General features: G+C 47.3%; 1 protein-coding gene and 1 long non-coding RNA gene across 2 annotated transcripts in view; one reads left to right on the forward strand and one right to left on the reverse strand.

Annotated features, from left to right (window-relative positions):
* Positions 1-5,828: 5,828 nt before the first annotated feature.
* The window catches only part of LOC111959249 (BCL-6 corepressor-like), a gene marked incomplete at its 5' end in the record, with an annotated part of 16,912 nt that continues 8,640 nt past the window's right edge, over positions 5,829-14,100 (reverse strand). Inside the window, 2 exons of the mRNA XM_070437626.1 lie at positions 5,829-6,340; positions 13,034-13,411. Of these exons, the coding sequence (XP_070293727.1) occupies positions 5,967-6,340; positions 13,034-13,411 (752 nt within the window). The remainder of the gene's footprint in view (positions 6,341-13,033; positions 13,412-14,100) is intronic.
* LOC139023766 (uncharacterized) lies at positions 8,222-8,833 on the forward strand. Its single transcript, XR_011474933.1, has 3 exons — positions 8,222-8,355; positions 8,464-8,567; positions 8,798-8,833. It is a non-coding gene; the product is annotated as an uncharacterized lncRNA (long non-coding RNA).

A 14,100-nucleotide genomic window follows, 5' to 3' on the forward strand; every position in this document is an offset into this window, starting at 1 on the left:
CATTCTCCCTCTCAGTCTCCCTCTCATTCTCTCTCTCATTCTCTCTCTCATTTCTCTCTCTCACTCTCTCCCCTCTCAGTCTCCCTCTCATTCTCCCTCTCATTCTCCCTCTCATTCTCCCTCTCAGTGTCCCTCTCATTCTCCCTCTCAGTCGCTCTCTCAGTCTCCCTCTCATTCTCCCTCTCAGTCTCCCTCTCAGTCGCTCTCATCATTCTCCCTCTCAGTCTCCCTCGCATTCTTCCCCCTCTCATTCCCCTCTCATTCTCCATCTCATTCCTCTCTATCTCCCTCTCAATCTCCCTCTCATTCCCTCTCATTCTCCCTCTCAGTCTCCCTCTCATTCTCCCTCTCATTCTCCCTCTCAGTCTCCCTCTCATTCTCCCTCTCAGTCGCTCTCTCATTCTCCCTCTCATCTCCCTCTCATTCTCCCTCGCAGTCTCCCTCTCAGTCTCCCTCTCAGTCTCTCTCTCATTCTCCCTCTCAGTCTTCCTCTCAGCCTTTTCTCCCTCTCATTCTCCCTCTCAGTCGCTCTCTCAGTCTCCCTCTCATTCTCCCTCTCAAGTCTCCCTCTCATTCTCCCCCTCAGTCGCTTTCTGTTTCCCTCTCATTCTCCCTCTCATTCTCCCTCTCAGTCTCCCTCTCATTCTCCCTCTCAGTCTCCCTCTCATTCTCCCTCTCAGTCTCCCTCTCATTCTCTCTCTCAGTCTCCCTCTCATTCTCCCTCTCAGTCTCCCTCTCATTCCCCTCTCATTCGCTCTCTCATTCTCCCTCTCAGTCTCCCTCTCATTCTCCCTCTCATTCTCATTTCTCCCTCTCATTCTCCACCTCAGTCGCTTTCTGTTTCCCTCTCATTCTCTCTCTCATTCTCCTCTCATTCTCCCTCTCAGTCTCCCTCTCATTCTCCCTCTCATTCTCCCTCTCAGTCTTCCCTCTCATTCTCCCTCTCAGTCTCCCTCTCAGTCGCCTCTCTCAGTCTCCCTCTCATTCTCCCTCTCAGTCTCCCTCTCAGTCGCTCTCTGTTTCCCTCTCATTCTCCCTCTCATTCTCTCTCTCATTCTCCCTCTCAGTCTCCCTCTCATCCTCTCATTCTCCCTCTCCATTTCTCCCTCTCATTCCCTCTCATTCTCCCTCTCATTCGCTCTCTCATTCTCCCTCTCATTCTCCTCTCTCATTCTCCCTCTCATTCTCCCTCTCAGGCTCCCTCTCATTCTCCCTTCTCAGTCGCTCTCTCATTCTCCCTCGCAGTCTCCCTCTCATTCTCCCTCGCAGTCTCCCTCTCAGTCTCCCTCTCAGTCTCTCTCTCATTCTCCCTCTCAGTCTTCCTCTCAGTCTCCCTCTCAGTCTCCCTCTCATTCTCCCTCTCAGTCGCTCTCTCAGTCTCCCTCTCATTCTCCCTCTCAGTCTCCCTCTCATTCTCCCCTCAGTCGCTTTCTGTGTTCCCTCTCATTCTTCCCTCTCATTTCCCTCTCATTTCTCCCTCTCAGTCTCCCTCTCAGTCTCCCTCTCATTCTCCCTCTCATTCTCCCTCTCATTCTCCCTCTCAGTCGCTCTCTCAGTCTCCCTCTCATTCTCATTCTCCCTCTCATTCCCTCTCATTCTCCCCCTCAGTCGCTTCTGTTTCCCTCTCATTCTCCCTCTCATTCTCCCTCTCAGTCTCCCTCTCATTCTCCCTCTCATTCTCCCTCTCATTCTTCCCTCTCATTCTCCCTCTCAGTCTCCCTCTCAGTCTTCCCTCTCAGTCGCTCTCTCCAGTCTCCCTCTCAGTCGCTCTCTTAGTCTCCCTCTTCATTCTCCTCTCAGCCTCCCTCTCAGTCTCCCTCTCAGTCTCCCTCTCAGTCTCCCTCTCATTCTCCCTCTCAGTCTCCCTCTCATTCTCCCTCTCAGTCGCTCTCTCAGTCTCCCTCTCAGTCGCTCTCTCAGTCTCCCTCTCATTCTCCCTCATTCTCATTCTCCCTCTCATTCTCCCTCTCATCTCCCCCTCAGTCGCTTTCTGTTTCCCTCTCATTCTCCCTCTCATTTCTCCCTCTTCAAGTCTCCCTCTCATTCTTCCCTCTCATGTGCTCCCTCTCATTCTCCCTCTCAGTCTCCCTCTCATTCTCCCTCTCATTCTCTCTCTCATTCTCTCTCTCATTCTCCCTCTCAGTCTACCTCTCATTCTCTCTCTCATTCTCCCTCTCAGTCTCCCTCTCATTCTCCCTCTCATTCTCTCTCTCATTCTCTCTCTCAGTCTCTCTATTCTCCTTTTCTCTTTCACTCCTTCTTGAGTCATTCCATCTCATTTCAGCAACCCATGACACCCACCATCTCACATTGTTCTGAAATTGTGTTTGTAGTTTGAAACAGGTAGAATTGGCATTCCTGAAACATTATTTTGTTGAAATTTCAATTTTATCTCAGGGAAATTAAGTTAATTGATGCACCCAAATGGTCAATTTTAATGTAATTTATCGGATTCAGATAATAATCAATAAATATTGTACCCAGCATCTGATTTAAGACATTAGGAATCCCCCCCAAAATTCTAAAACCAACCACGGACCCCCCACACTTAATGCCAATCACACGCCAACAGCCAGTATACAGTATCAGTTCTCTGTGTTTGACAAATAGTATGAAGCTGTGGCTTGGAGTACTGTTTCTCCATACTATGTAATGTAGTCCTTCTGATTATATTTTTTCCCCCTGTTCTGAGGAATTAGTCATCCAAGTTGCTTGCATTATTTACCATAAAGTTGTATGAAAGTACCAGGTTTTGACCACTAGATGCCGCTGTTTCTGCTATACCGCCACACTCTTAAACATGTTGTTGGTCTCTTGTGTATATTAAATAGATCACAACATTTACTTTTCAACTTTGGGTACAAAACCAATAGATTTGGCTTATTATGAAAATAATTGTATGGTCATCTACACAATTCAAGCCAGTCCTCCATGAAAGCAAATCAGTTAATCCTTCTTTTACGCTTAACTTCTTATGGCTGCAGGGGCAGTATTGAGTAGCTTGGATGAAAGGTGCACAGAGGTGCCACTCTGAAGTTTCTAAAACTGTTTGAATTATGTCTGTGAGTATAACAGAACTCATATGGCAGGCAAAAACCTGAGAAGTTCCACTTCCTGTTTGGATTTTTTCTGAGGTGGCAGATTTTCAACCAAGCTCTCATTGAAATTACAGCGAGATATTGATGAGTTTTCACTTCCTACGGCTTCCACTAGATGTCAACAGTCAATAGAACATTGTCTGGTGACTCTAATGTGAAGGGGGGCCGAAGGAGACAGGAATTAGTCACCACTGCCACGAGCTGACCATGCTTTGACCACGCGCGTTCACGTGATAGGCAGCTCCGTATCCATCGCTCAACTGAAGTCAATCTAATTCTCCGGTTGGAACGTTATTCAAGATGTATGTTAAAACATTCTAAAGATTGATTCCAGTACATCGTTTGACATGTTTCTACTGACTGTTATGGAACTTTTGGACATTTCGTCACGTTATGTGGACACGCTTTGTGACTTTGGAATCGTTTACCAAACGCGCTAACCAAAGTATAGCTAATTGGACATAAATAACGGACATTATCGAACAAATACAAGCATTTATTGTGGACCTGGGATTCCTAGGACTGCATTCTGAGAAGTTCATCAAAGGTAAGGAAACATTTATCATGTATTTTCTGGTTTCTGTTGGACTCCAAATGGCGGCTAATTTGGCTATTGTTCTGAGCGCCGTCTCAGATTATTGCATGATTTGCTTTTTCCGTAAAGTTTTTTTGAAATCTGACACAGCGGTTGCATTAAGGAGAGGTATATCGATAATTCCATGTGTATAACTTGTATTATCATCTACATTTATGGTGAGTATTTCTGTTGAAACGATGTGGCTATGCAAAATCACTTGATGTTTTTGGAACTAGTGAATGTAACGCACCAATGTAAACTCAGATTTTTTTATATAAATATTAACTTTATCAAACAAAACATGCATGTATTGTGTAACATGAAGTCCTATGAGTGTCATCTGATGAAGATCATCAAAGGTTAGAGATAAATTTTATCTCTATTTCTGCTTTTTGTGACTGCTATATTTCGCTGGAAAAATGGCTGTGCTTATTGTGGTTTGGTGGTGACCTAACATAATCATTTGTAGTGCTTTCGCTGAAAAGCATAATTGAAATCAGACACTTTGGTGGGATTAACAACAAGATTACCTTTAAAATGATATAAGACACATGTATGTTTGAGGAATTTTAATTATGAGATTTCTGTTGTTTGAATTTGGCGCCCTGCACTTTCACTGGCTGTTGTCATATCGATCCCGTTAGCGGGATGCAGCCATAAGTAGCTTAATCTGTGTCCAAGATACGGACACTTTGTATGTGGTTATACCCTTAAAAAAAGGTGTGTATTAGTTACCGTTAGGCCATTCCTGGTGAACAAGCAAACCATTAGGCTACAGCAGATCTAAGGGTTTCAATGTTATGGTTTCTAATGGTCTTCGATGGTAAAAGTACCAAACACACACTGTATAGTGTTTTGCAATTGTAATGGTATTGGGTTGTGTTGTGTTTAATGTTATATGTCACTAATCACAATACATATAGAGCTAATTCCTGATCATTATATTGAAAAACATAAGACTGCCATGAAATTCATTATTTTATTAGGGTTAGCACAACATTTTAGTCCCTAGCCCATTTCTCCATCTAAGTTTTGGGCTTGTAGGAAAAGTCTTCATATGAGAATTGCATAGGGATGATCCTCTCAGAGAGCAGCCACTTGTTGGACTAGTCAAGGATAGTAGGGTTGCTCCTGAGTGGCGTAGCGGTCTAAGGCACTGCATCGCAGTGTTGCAGTGTCGCTACAGCCTGGGGTTTGATCCCAGGCTGTGTCACAACTGCCCGTGACCGGGAGGCCCATAGGGCGGCGCGCAATTGGCCCAGTGTCGTCCGGTTTAGGGGAGGGTTTGGCTGGGGGGGCTTTACTTGGCTCATTACGGTCTAGCGACTCTTTGTGGCGGGCCAGGTGCCTGCAAGCTGACTTTTGTCGTCACATTTTGTCGACACATTGATGCGGCTGGCTTCCGGGTTAAGCAAGCAGGTGTTAAGGAGCACGGCTTGGTGGGTCATGTTTCTGAGGACGCATGACTCAACCTTCGCCTCTCCCGAGCCCGTTGGGGAGTGGCAGCGATGAGACAAGATCGCAATTGGATACCATGCGACTGTGAGTAAACAACACAATTTATTTTCATAATGAGAGAGATCTATTGGTTTTCTACCCAAAATTGCAAAGGAAATGTTGTGATCTAGTTAATAAACGCACGAGACCAGCAAAATTGATAAAGAGTGTGGCGGTATAGCAGGAACAGCAGCATCTAGTGGTCAAAACCTGGTACTTTCACAGTACTTCATGCTAAATAATGCAAGCGACTTCAATGGCTAATTTCTCTGAACAGGGAAAAAAACATCACCAGATTCACAGGGAATACATTAAATAGCACGGAGAAGCAATACGGCAAGCCACAGCTTCATACTACTTGTCTAACATAGAGAACTGATACTGTATACTGGTTGTTGGGATGGCTTTGGCATGGGGTCCGTGGGTGGTTTTTGACCTTTTTTWAAATGTATTCCTCATGTCCTACTCATTGGTAGGAAGAAGTTTGATCCAAATCGAATGTTGGGTACTATATTTATTGCATATTATCTGATTGGTTCAAATCGATTAGCATAATTTCTCATAGATCAAATTATATTTCAACAAAATAATGTTTCAGGAATTCTAATCGTATCTATTTCTAACTACAGAAACGATTTCAGAACAATCTGAGATGGTGGGGGTGGAAATCCTCTTTATTGTGCCTTTTGAGGTGGAACGACCCTCCTCTTGCGGCCTCGATCCACTGTCTCTGTAATTTATCTCACTGTCTCTCCAAGGCCCATTCCAGCCTGTTAAATCTGACAACAGACCTGTTAACACTGAAACCCCAATGACTCCACCACACTCACCTTGTCCTCCAAAGCTGCTCCCAGATYAGTGCTTCCATGCTGGTTGCTGCCGCCGTTCAGCAGCTCTCTCCTCCGCTCCCTCTCTCTCTGGCTGATGTGTTTGGTCTTGCACGGTCGCTTGCCCTTGGGTTTGTCTGTGTCGCTATGACGACGGGGCTTGAGAGAGGCTGTGTCTTCGGTGGGGGGCTCAGGGGCCGAGGGGGGGGGACACTGACCCTCAGTCTTCACCCCCAGCCCTCCTCTCCTGGGTTCCTTGGATCCCCAGTCACATCCTTGCCCCATGAGGGGCCCCTGGGGGGCAGATCTGTCCCTCTGCTGGGTTGAAGGGAGCAGTCCAACTACAGGACAGAGAGAGAGGGAGAGAAAGAATGCAAGTTTAGAAAAGAAGAGAATGACATTCACTGTGAACTCTATAAAAAAACAGCAGAAATAAAGAGAAAAAGATAAACAAAGAGACTGCAAACTGATATAGAGATAGATGAAGAGAGAGAGAGAGAGAGAGAGATGAGACGAGGAGGAGAGACAGAGAGAGGAGACTTTGAAAGAATAGAGGTGCCGGGAGGTCAAGAGAGCAGACTAAGGATCGTTTGGTGAGTAAAGAGAGAAGACGAAACAGGGGGGCCGATGGTAAAGATGGAGAAACTGTAAGACGTTCGCGAGCGTAAAGAGAGAGGAGACTTGAAGGAACAGTGGGCTGGCCGGGGATTTAAAAGAGGGAAGAGACTGGAAGAGACAGGGGTGCCGAGTAACTGAAGAAGAATTGAAGAAAGGGTCGGAAGGCAGGAGAGAGACTGAAGGACGTAGGGCGTGCGGAGGTAAAAGAGAGAGACTGGAAGGACAGGGCGTGCGGGAGGCTAAAGAGGAGAGGACTGAAGGACGGGGTCGCGGGAGGCCGCGGGTAAAGAAGAGAGATGAAGGACAGGGGTGCGGAGGTTAAAGAAGCAGAGAGCTGTCAAGAACAGGGGGTGCGTAGTAGAAGGACGAAAGGACGAGGTGCGAGGAAAGAGAGACGAGGTGAAGGGACAGGTGCGGAAGGTAAGAGAGAAGACTTGAAGGACAGGGTGCGGAGGTAAAGAGAGAGAGACTGAAGGACAGGGGTGCGAGTAAAAGAGAGAGAGCTGAAGGACAGGTGCGCGAGGTAAGAGAGAAGGCTGAAAGACAGGGTGCGGAGGTATAAGAAGAGAGACTGAAGGAAGGGGCGGAGGGTAAAGAGAGAGAGACTGAAAGGACAGGGTTCGGACGGTAATAGAAGAGAGAAGGACCTTGAAGAAGACAGGGCAGTGCAGAGTAAAGGAGAGAGACTGAAGGACAGGTGCGGACGGGTAAAGAGAAGAGACTGAAGGACATAGGGGCTGCCCGGATGGTAAAGAGAGAGAGACTGAAGGACAGGGGTGCGGAAGGTAAAGAGGAGAGAGACTGAAGGACAGGGGGCGGAGGTTAAAGAAAGAAGAGAGACTGAAGGACAGGGGTGCGGGAGGTAAAGAGAGGAGGACTGAAGGATCAGGGGTGCGGAGGTTAAAGGGCGAGTAAGAGAGAGACTGCAAGGAAAGGGCATGCAGAGGTAAAGACGAGAGAGACCTGAAGGATAGGGTGCGGAGGAGGTTAAAAGAGAGAGAGACTGAAGGACAAGGGCGCGGAGGTAGAAAGATAGACATGTAAGGAAGATGGGATTGCGGAGGTAAAGAGAGAGAGACTGAAGGACAAGGGACGTTCAGGGTAGGCGTAAAGAGAGAGAGGACTGAGGCACAGGGGTGCGGAGGTAAAGAGAGAGGAGACTGAAGGATAGGGTGTCGGAGGTAAAGAGAGAGGAGACTGAAGGAAGGCGTGCGAGAGTATAAAGAGTGAGAGAGACTGAAGGATAGGGGGTGCGGAAGTAAAGAGAGAGCAGACGTGTAAGGAAAGGGGGCGGGACGGGTGCTCAGAAAGAGACGAGAGGCGAAGACAGGGGTGCGGAGGTTAAAAGAGAGAGAGACTGAAGGATAGGGGTGCCGGAAGTAAAGAGAGAGAGACTGAAGGAAGGGGTGCGGAGGTAAAGAGGAGAGAGACTGAAGGACAGGGGTGCGAGGTAAAGAGAGAGAGACTGAAGGACAAGGGGTGCGGAGGTAAAGAGAGAGAGACTGAAGGACAGGGGTGCGACGGATAAAGAGAGAGAGACTGAAAGGGTAGGGCGGTCGGACGGTAAAGAGAGAGAGACTGAAGGACAGGGGTGCGAGGTAAAGAGAGAGAGACTGAAGGACAGGTGGATGGACGAAAAGAGAGAGACTGAAGGACAGGGTGCGGAGGTAAAGAGAGAGAGACTGAAGGAAGGGGTGCGGAGGTAAAGAGAGAGAGACTGAAGGACAGGGGTGCAGAGGTAAAAGAGAGAGAGAGACTGAAGGACAGGGGTGCCGGAGGTAAAGAGAGAGGACTGAAGGACAGGGTGCGGAGGTAAAGAGAGAGACTGAAGGACAGGGGTGCGGAGGTAAAGAGAGAGAGACTGACAGGACAGGGGTGCGAGGTAAAGAGAGAGAGACTGAAGGACAGGCGGAGGTAAAGAGAGAGAGACTGAAGGACAGGGGTGCGGAGGTAAGAGAGAGAGACTGAAGGACAGGGGTTCGAGGTTAAAGAGAGAGACTGAAGGACAGGGTGCGGAGGTAAAGAGAGAGAGAGCTGAAGGAGAAGGGTGCGGAGGTAAAGAGAGAGAGACTGAAAGGACAGGGTGCGAGGTAAAGAGAAGAGAGACTGAAGGACAAGCGTCGAAGGAGGGGTGCGAGGAAGAGAGGAGAGACTGAATGAGAAGGACAGGGTGCGGATAGGTAAAGAGAGAGAGACTGAAGGATAGGGGTGCGGAGAGGTAAAGAAGAAGAGAGGACTGAAGGACCAGGGGTGCGGAGGGTAAAGCAGAGAGCAGGACTGAAGACAGGGGTGCGGTAGTAAGAGAGAGAGAACTGAAGGATAGGGTGCGGAGGTAAAGAGAGAGAGACTGAAGGACAGGGTGCCGAGGTAAAGAGACTGAGAACTAGCCAAGAACAGGGTTCGCGCGTGAGACAATGGGACTGATCACACTGACACCGATACCTATGCACGCGAGACCTCGCTAACGGACAGTACTAGTAAGAAGAGGGCTGAGCGGTATAGGCGCTGGGATGGTAAAAGGAGAGCAGAGAAGCGACATCGGGAAAAGAGAGAGGAAGAACAGGGCGTGCGAGTGCGTAAGAGACTGAGCTAGTAGTGGTGCAGAAGAAGAAGAGATCTGGGAACAGGGGAGGCGGGAAGGGGTGACGGACACTGCGGAGCGTAAAGAGAGAGAGACTGAAGGATTCAGTGTATTGCCGAGGTCGTAAAGAGAGAGATGAAGTGATAGGGGTAGCGAGGTAACATTCGAGAGGAGACTGAGAAAGGAACAGGGTCGTTAAAGAATGAGAGAGACTCTGAGAATGGATCAGGAGGTAGTCGCCGATGCGTAAGACGGTATAGAGGAGAGAGACTGAAGACTAGGGTCCGCGTAACGATGAGCACCTACAGGACCAGCTTGTGCGGAGGTAGGGAAACGAGGATAGCGGGTTAAGAGAGAGAAGACTAAGGACAGGGGTGCGGAGCGTAAAGAGAGGACTGAAGTGATAGGGGTGCGGAGGTAAAAGAAGAGAGAGACTGAAGGCATTAGTGGGTGCGGGAGGTTCTAAAGAGAGAGACTGAGGATAGCGTGCGGACAGGTAAGGAGAGCGAGAACTGAAGGGAGCAGGCGGTGCGGGAGTGTATTAAGAGAGACGAGATGAAGGGACAGGGTGGGAAGGATAAACTCGACTAGCTCTCTCGTCGCTGTCTTGATTTAATGAGGATGAACATCTCTGTCTGGGAGCGCGCACACATACAACAAACACATTGTAAGGGCACTCTCAGTTTGAGTAATGAGTAAATGCAATTCCCACTGTCTTTTTTCAACTCCACACACATAGTGAGAGAAGTACCCATTATTGACATTTTAAAAATGTCCTTGAAATTACAATGGCTGGAGGGTGGGGGTGGGCCTACAAGTCTAAATATTTTCTTCCCTGGCACAACATTATACACACACACTGTCTCTTAAAGCTCCCCCCAATACACTCACACGTACATACATCAGTCACACCACACCCGTATACACACACTCCCCGTACACACAGTGGTGGATAATTACGCCTCATTAACCCAGGACAGTGGTTGCCGTGTGCTGTCATTGAATAGGTGGGAGTAGGGTGACACCTCACTGTCAATCACACTCTGTGGTTACCACAGAATCATCAAGCCAGCAGGTAATACCCTTTCTTAATCTCCTTTTTAATCCCTCTCTCTTTCTTAGTCTATTCATCTCTCACTATCTCAGCTGTGGTGGCAGCACGGAAAGCCTAGTTTGACACTCTCTCTCCGTCTTTCTCTCTCTCTTTGTTTCTCTCTCTCTCTCTATTTGACTGCCTTGAAGGGAAACAGTCATTCATACACGTTAGTCACACTACACCTGCCCCCATTTTCTAAATGGCATGTGCACGTGCTTCTCTCTCTCTCTCTCTCTCTCTCTCTCTCACTCACTCACTCTCTCACTCACTCACTCACTCACTCACTCACTCACTCACACTCACTCACTCACTCACTCACTCACTCACTCACTCACTCACTCACTCACACACCACCACACACACAACCACAACACAAAATGTAAGGGACGTGCCGCATCTCTGCACTCAACACCCCCCCGCCCCTCCCCACACACACACACACACATTCAGAGCTTCCTGCTATGCCAGCATGTCTGTGCCAGTTACCAGTAAATCTGACTATTCTCTCATCATTCATTTGATTGATTGACTTTCTGTATTGTTATCTGATGTTGGTGGGCCATGTGGACCTGTTTTACTGATAATCCTCAATCACCATGATCAATAAAAATGTTCCTTGAGAGTACTTTTAACAGAGATGAGATTTACTTCAAAATGCATTCACATTGCTTACACATGTCAAGTGGTTTCAGATCTACACAAGTGCCTCGGGAGGAGGGGTTAGGGTTTGTTCTGGACAGGGCCTAACTATACTGGCGCATTAAGCAAATGCCGTAGAGATATCCCTTATTGGGACAGCRGTTAGGGTGTTGRWCGTTGGTGCAGGTTACAACACACCTATCTGATCGAATTAAAATAAGTATTTTAACTGGAAGATGGAAATCAGTAGAATTCTCGATAGCTGAGCAGCTACAAGACGACTCTCTATCATCTTTGTATATATCATGTAGAACAAACATGTCTCTGATTAGGAATCACATCAACTCACATTGCAGTTCTATCTGGAACATTCCAACGTGTTGCCAGAACATGGCCCAGGTGTTGGTGTTGCTTCTGATACAAACATACCTAGGTTGCCATGTTCTCAGAATGTCAGAAATGTGTATATTCACAGTAGCATGTCTTCACTTTCTCACATTTGCCATTTAAGCAATGATTGTGCCAGTTATACCAAAACAATGCACAACACAGAGTTCTATCTCCAAGTTTTAATGTGGAAAAACAGACAAATTGCAACAGAATCACTTGACATACATGGTATGTGGTGTGGATTTCAAGAAGACAATGGAGAAATGCTAAGCTACAGTATATGAATGAACAAATACTGATCATTTTTGAGAGATAGTGGAAATGTGGTTATAATTCGTGCGCAAGGCGTAATCCTACAGATTCCCACCTTCTAATGAGAAACTCATTTTATTTACATCAGGTCTGTTGTAACTGTAGCCAAATCATGACATCAACATATATTGCTATGAATGTGACAGTAAGGTAACTCCCCTTGCAGGTCTCAAACCCAAGCCACTAGCACCAATGACAAATTCCCTTACCACTGTCCCAATAAGGGATATCCCTCAGGCACGTGCTTATTGGGCCAGTATARTTAGGCCCTGTCCAGAACAAACCCCTCTTCCCTAGGCACTTGTGTAGATCTGAAACCACTTGATATGTTTAACCAATAGGGTGAATGCACTCTGAAGTAAATCTCAGCTCTGTTAAAAGTACACTCAAGAAAATATTTGATTGATCATAATGATTCAGGAGTATCATTAAAACAGGTCAACATGGCCCAGCAACATTAGACTATACAGAAAGCCCTTCAATTGCTGAAATAAGCTAATAAAATCAATGAAGAGAGAATAATCAGATTTATTGATACCTGACACGGACATGGAGGTGTAGCAGGAAGATCAGAATACCGTGAACCAAGAAGCTGTGTGTTCAAATCCCAGGTGAGGAAATGTTGAATAATAATGACTGATTAATTGAACATGCACAATGCAATCCTGTGTGTGAAATATCTAAGGTGAAAACACTATCTCCAAAGCACTGTGTGAGTATCCCAAACAGACAAAGCACTGTGTGAGTATCTCAAACAGACAAAGACCTGTGAATGAATCAGTGGTTCACTAATCAGAGCATTGATTGGCTAAGCAACAAGACGTGATGTGTAATGATTCTTTGGGAGGGGACGTTTTTGCAACATTCCTATAAAAAAGTGAGTTAATGACCTAATGATACTCTTAAAGGAACGTTCTCTAAAGTTATAGGAACGTTTGTTGTTAGCYGGTAGAGTCTTAACCACAGACACAGCCTCTCTAACACTCTAAACACTCTAAATACCAGAAAGAGACCTTCACAGGGCCCCTGGAGCCCGCAGGAAGGGTCCTCCTATGTCACTTCCTGTCCACTCTGCAGGGAAAGCGCCTGAACCCAGGCAGGCTGACTACACCGCTAATGTAGAGAGGAAGTGGCATCACAAAGCAAAGGGATATTGAAGGCTAAACCATAGAGAGCCTAGATTAACTTCTGTCTGTGGCTTCAACACTTCTGTCAGAGAGGAGATGTTGAGGAGATGCGAAGGACACAACAAAAGATATAGAACAGCTTATTGCACAGTAAAGACTGCTCCATACTGTACATAGCAGCAGTAAAAGCCCACTACCACTGGCGACAAGGCTACAACCCCACAGAAACAATCAGAATCAGACAACTCAGACGGACAGACAGACTGCCTACCTCGTTTAGCATCTCCATTAGCCAGCATCTCTCTGGCCCAGCTTTTTGTGATCTCTGGCTTCTGTGACAGAGGTTTCACTTCCGGATCAACCTTGAACTTCCTATCCCGAGGGGGCGGGGCATGGGCTGGGCTCCAGGTTGGTGTCGGGGGTCGGGTCCGGGGCAGGAAGGAGGGGCTGTGATGTGATGACCATGTCCTCTCCTCTTTGACCTCTGGCCTCTCAGGGGAGGAAGAGGTGGGCTTGCGGAGGCGGAGCCCCTTCAGCTCGATACACACCTTCAGCTTCCTCACCTCTTCATCATCATCATCCTCATTAGTAGCAGGAGCCGTAGGTTGCTCACTGCCCCACAGCACACACGCATCTACCGACCCAGAGAGTGGACGTTAGCAGAGAACACACACAATAGGACACATACAGACACAGGAGCGCAACATAAACAGACACACGCATGCATGGACACACATACACACATAGAGACAAAAAAGACACAAAGGCAAACATGGTGCCCACTCTCACAAGCTGATGAGCTGTAAGCCTCATGTAAGCTTCACTTTAAGCATAGGAAAGCCTTTGTGTTGTGTGTGTGTGTGTGTGTGTGTGTGTGTGTGTGTGTGTGTGTGTGTGTGTGTGTGTGTGTGTGTGTATGTCGTGTGTGTGTGTGTGTGTGTGTGGTGTGTGTGTGTGTGTGTGTGTGTGTGTGTGTGTGTGTGTGTGTGTGTGTTGTGTGTGTTTTAGCGGGCGATGATGCGTTCTCCGGAGCTGGAGCTGAAGGAGAAGGAGTGCGGGGGTGTGTGTGTCGTGCAGCGGTAGCAGACAGGAGTTGGCAGACCGCAGCGGAGAGAAAGAGAGTGGAAACACTGCAACACACCCGCCAGGCAGGGAGAGAGGGAGGGTGAGTAACCCAATGCACACACCACACACACACACACACACACAACACACACACAACACACACACACACACACACACACACACACAACACACACACACACACACACACACACACACACACACACACAACACACACATTACAGCACTCAGAGCTGGCTAGGGTTGTTTCAGAAC

The sequence above is a fragment of the Salvelinus sp. IW2-2015 genome, linkage group LG36 (genome assembly GCF_002910315.2).
Source record: "Salvelinus sp. IW2-2015 linkage group LG36, ASM291031v2, whole genome shotgun sequence".
In the NCBI taxonomy this organism is placed as follows: domain Eukaryota; kingdom Metazoa; phylum Chordata; class Actinopteri; order Salmoniformes; family Salmonidae; genus Salvelinus; species Salvelinus sp. IW2-2015.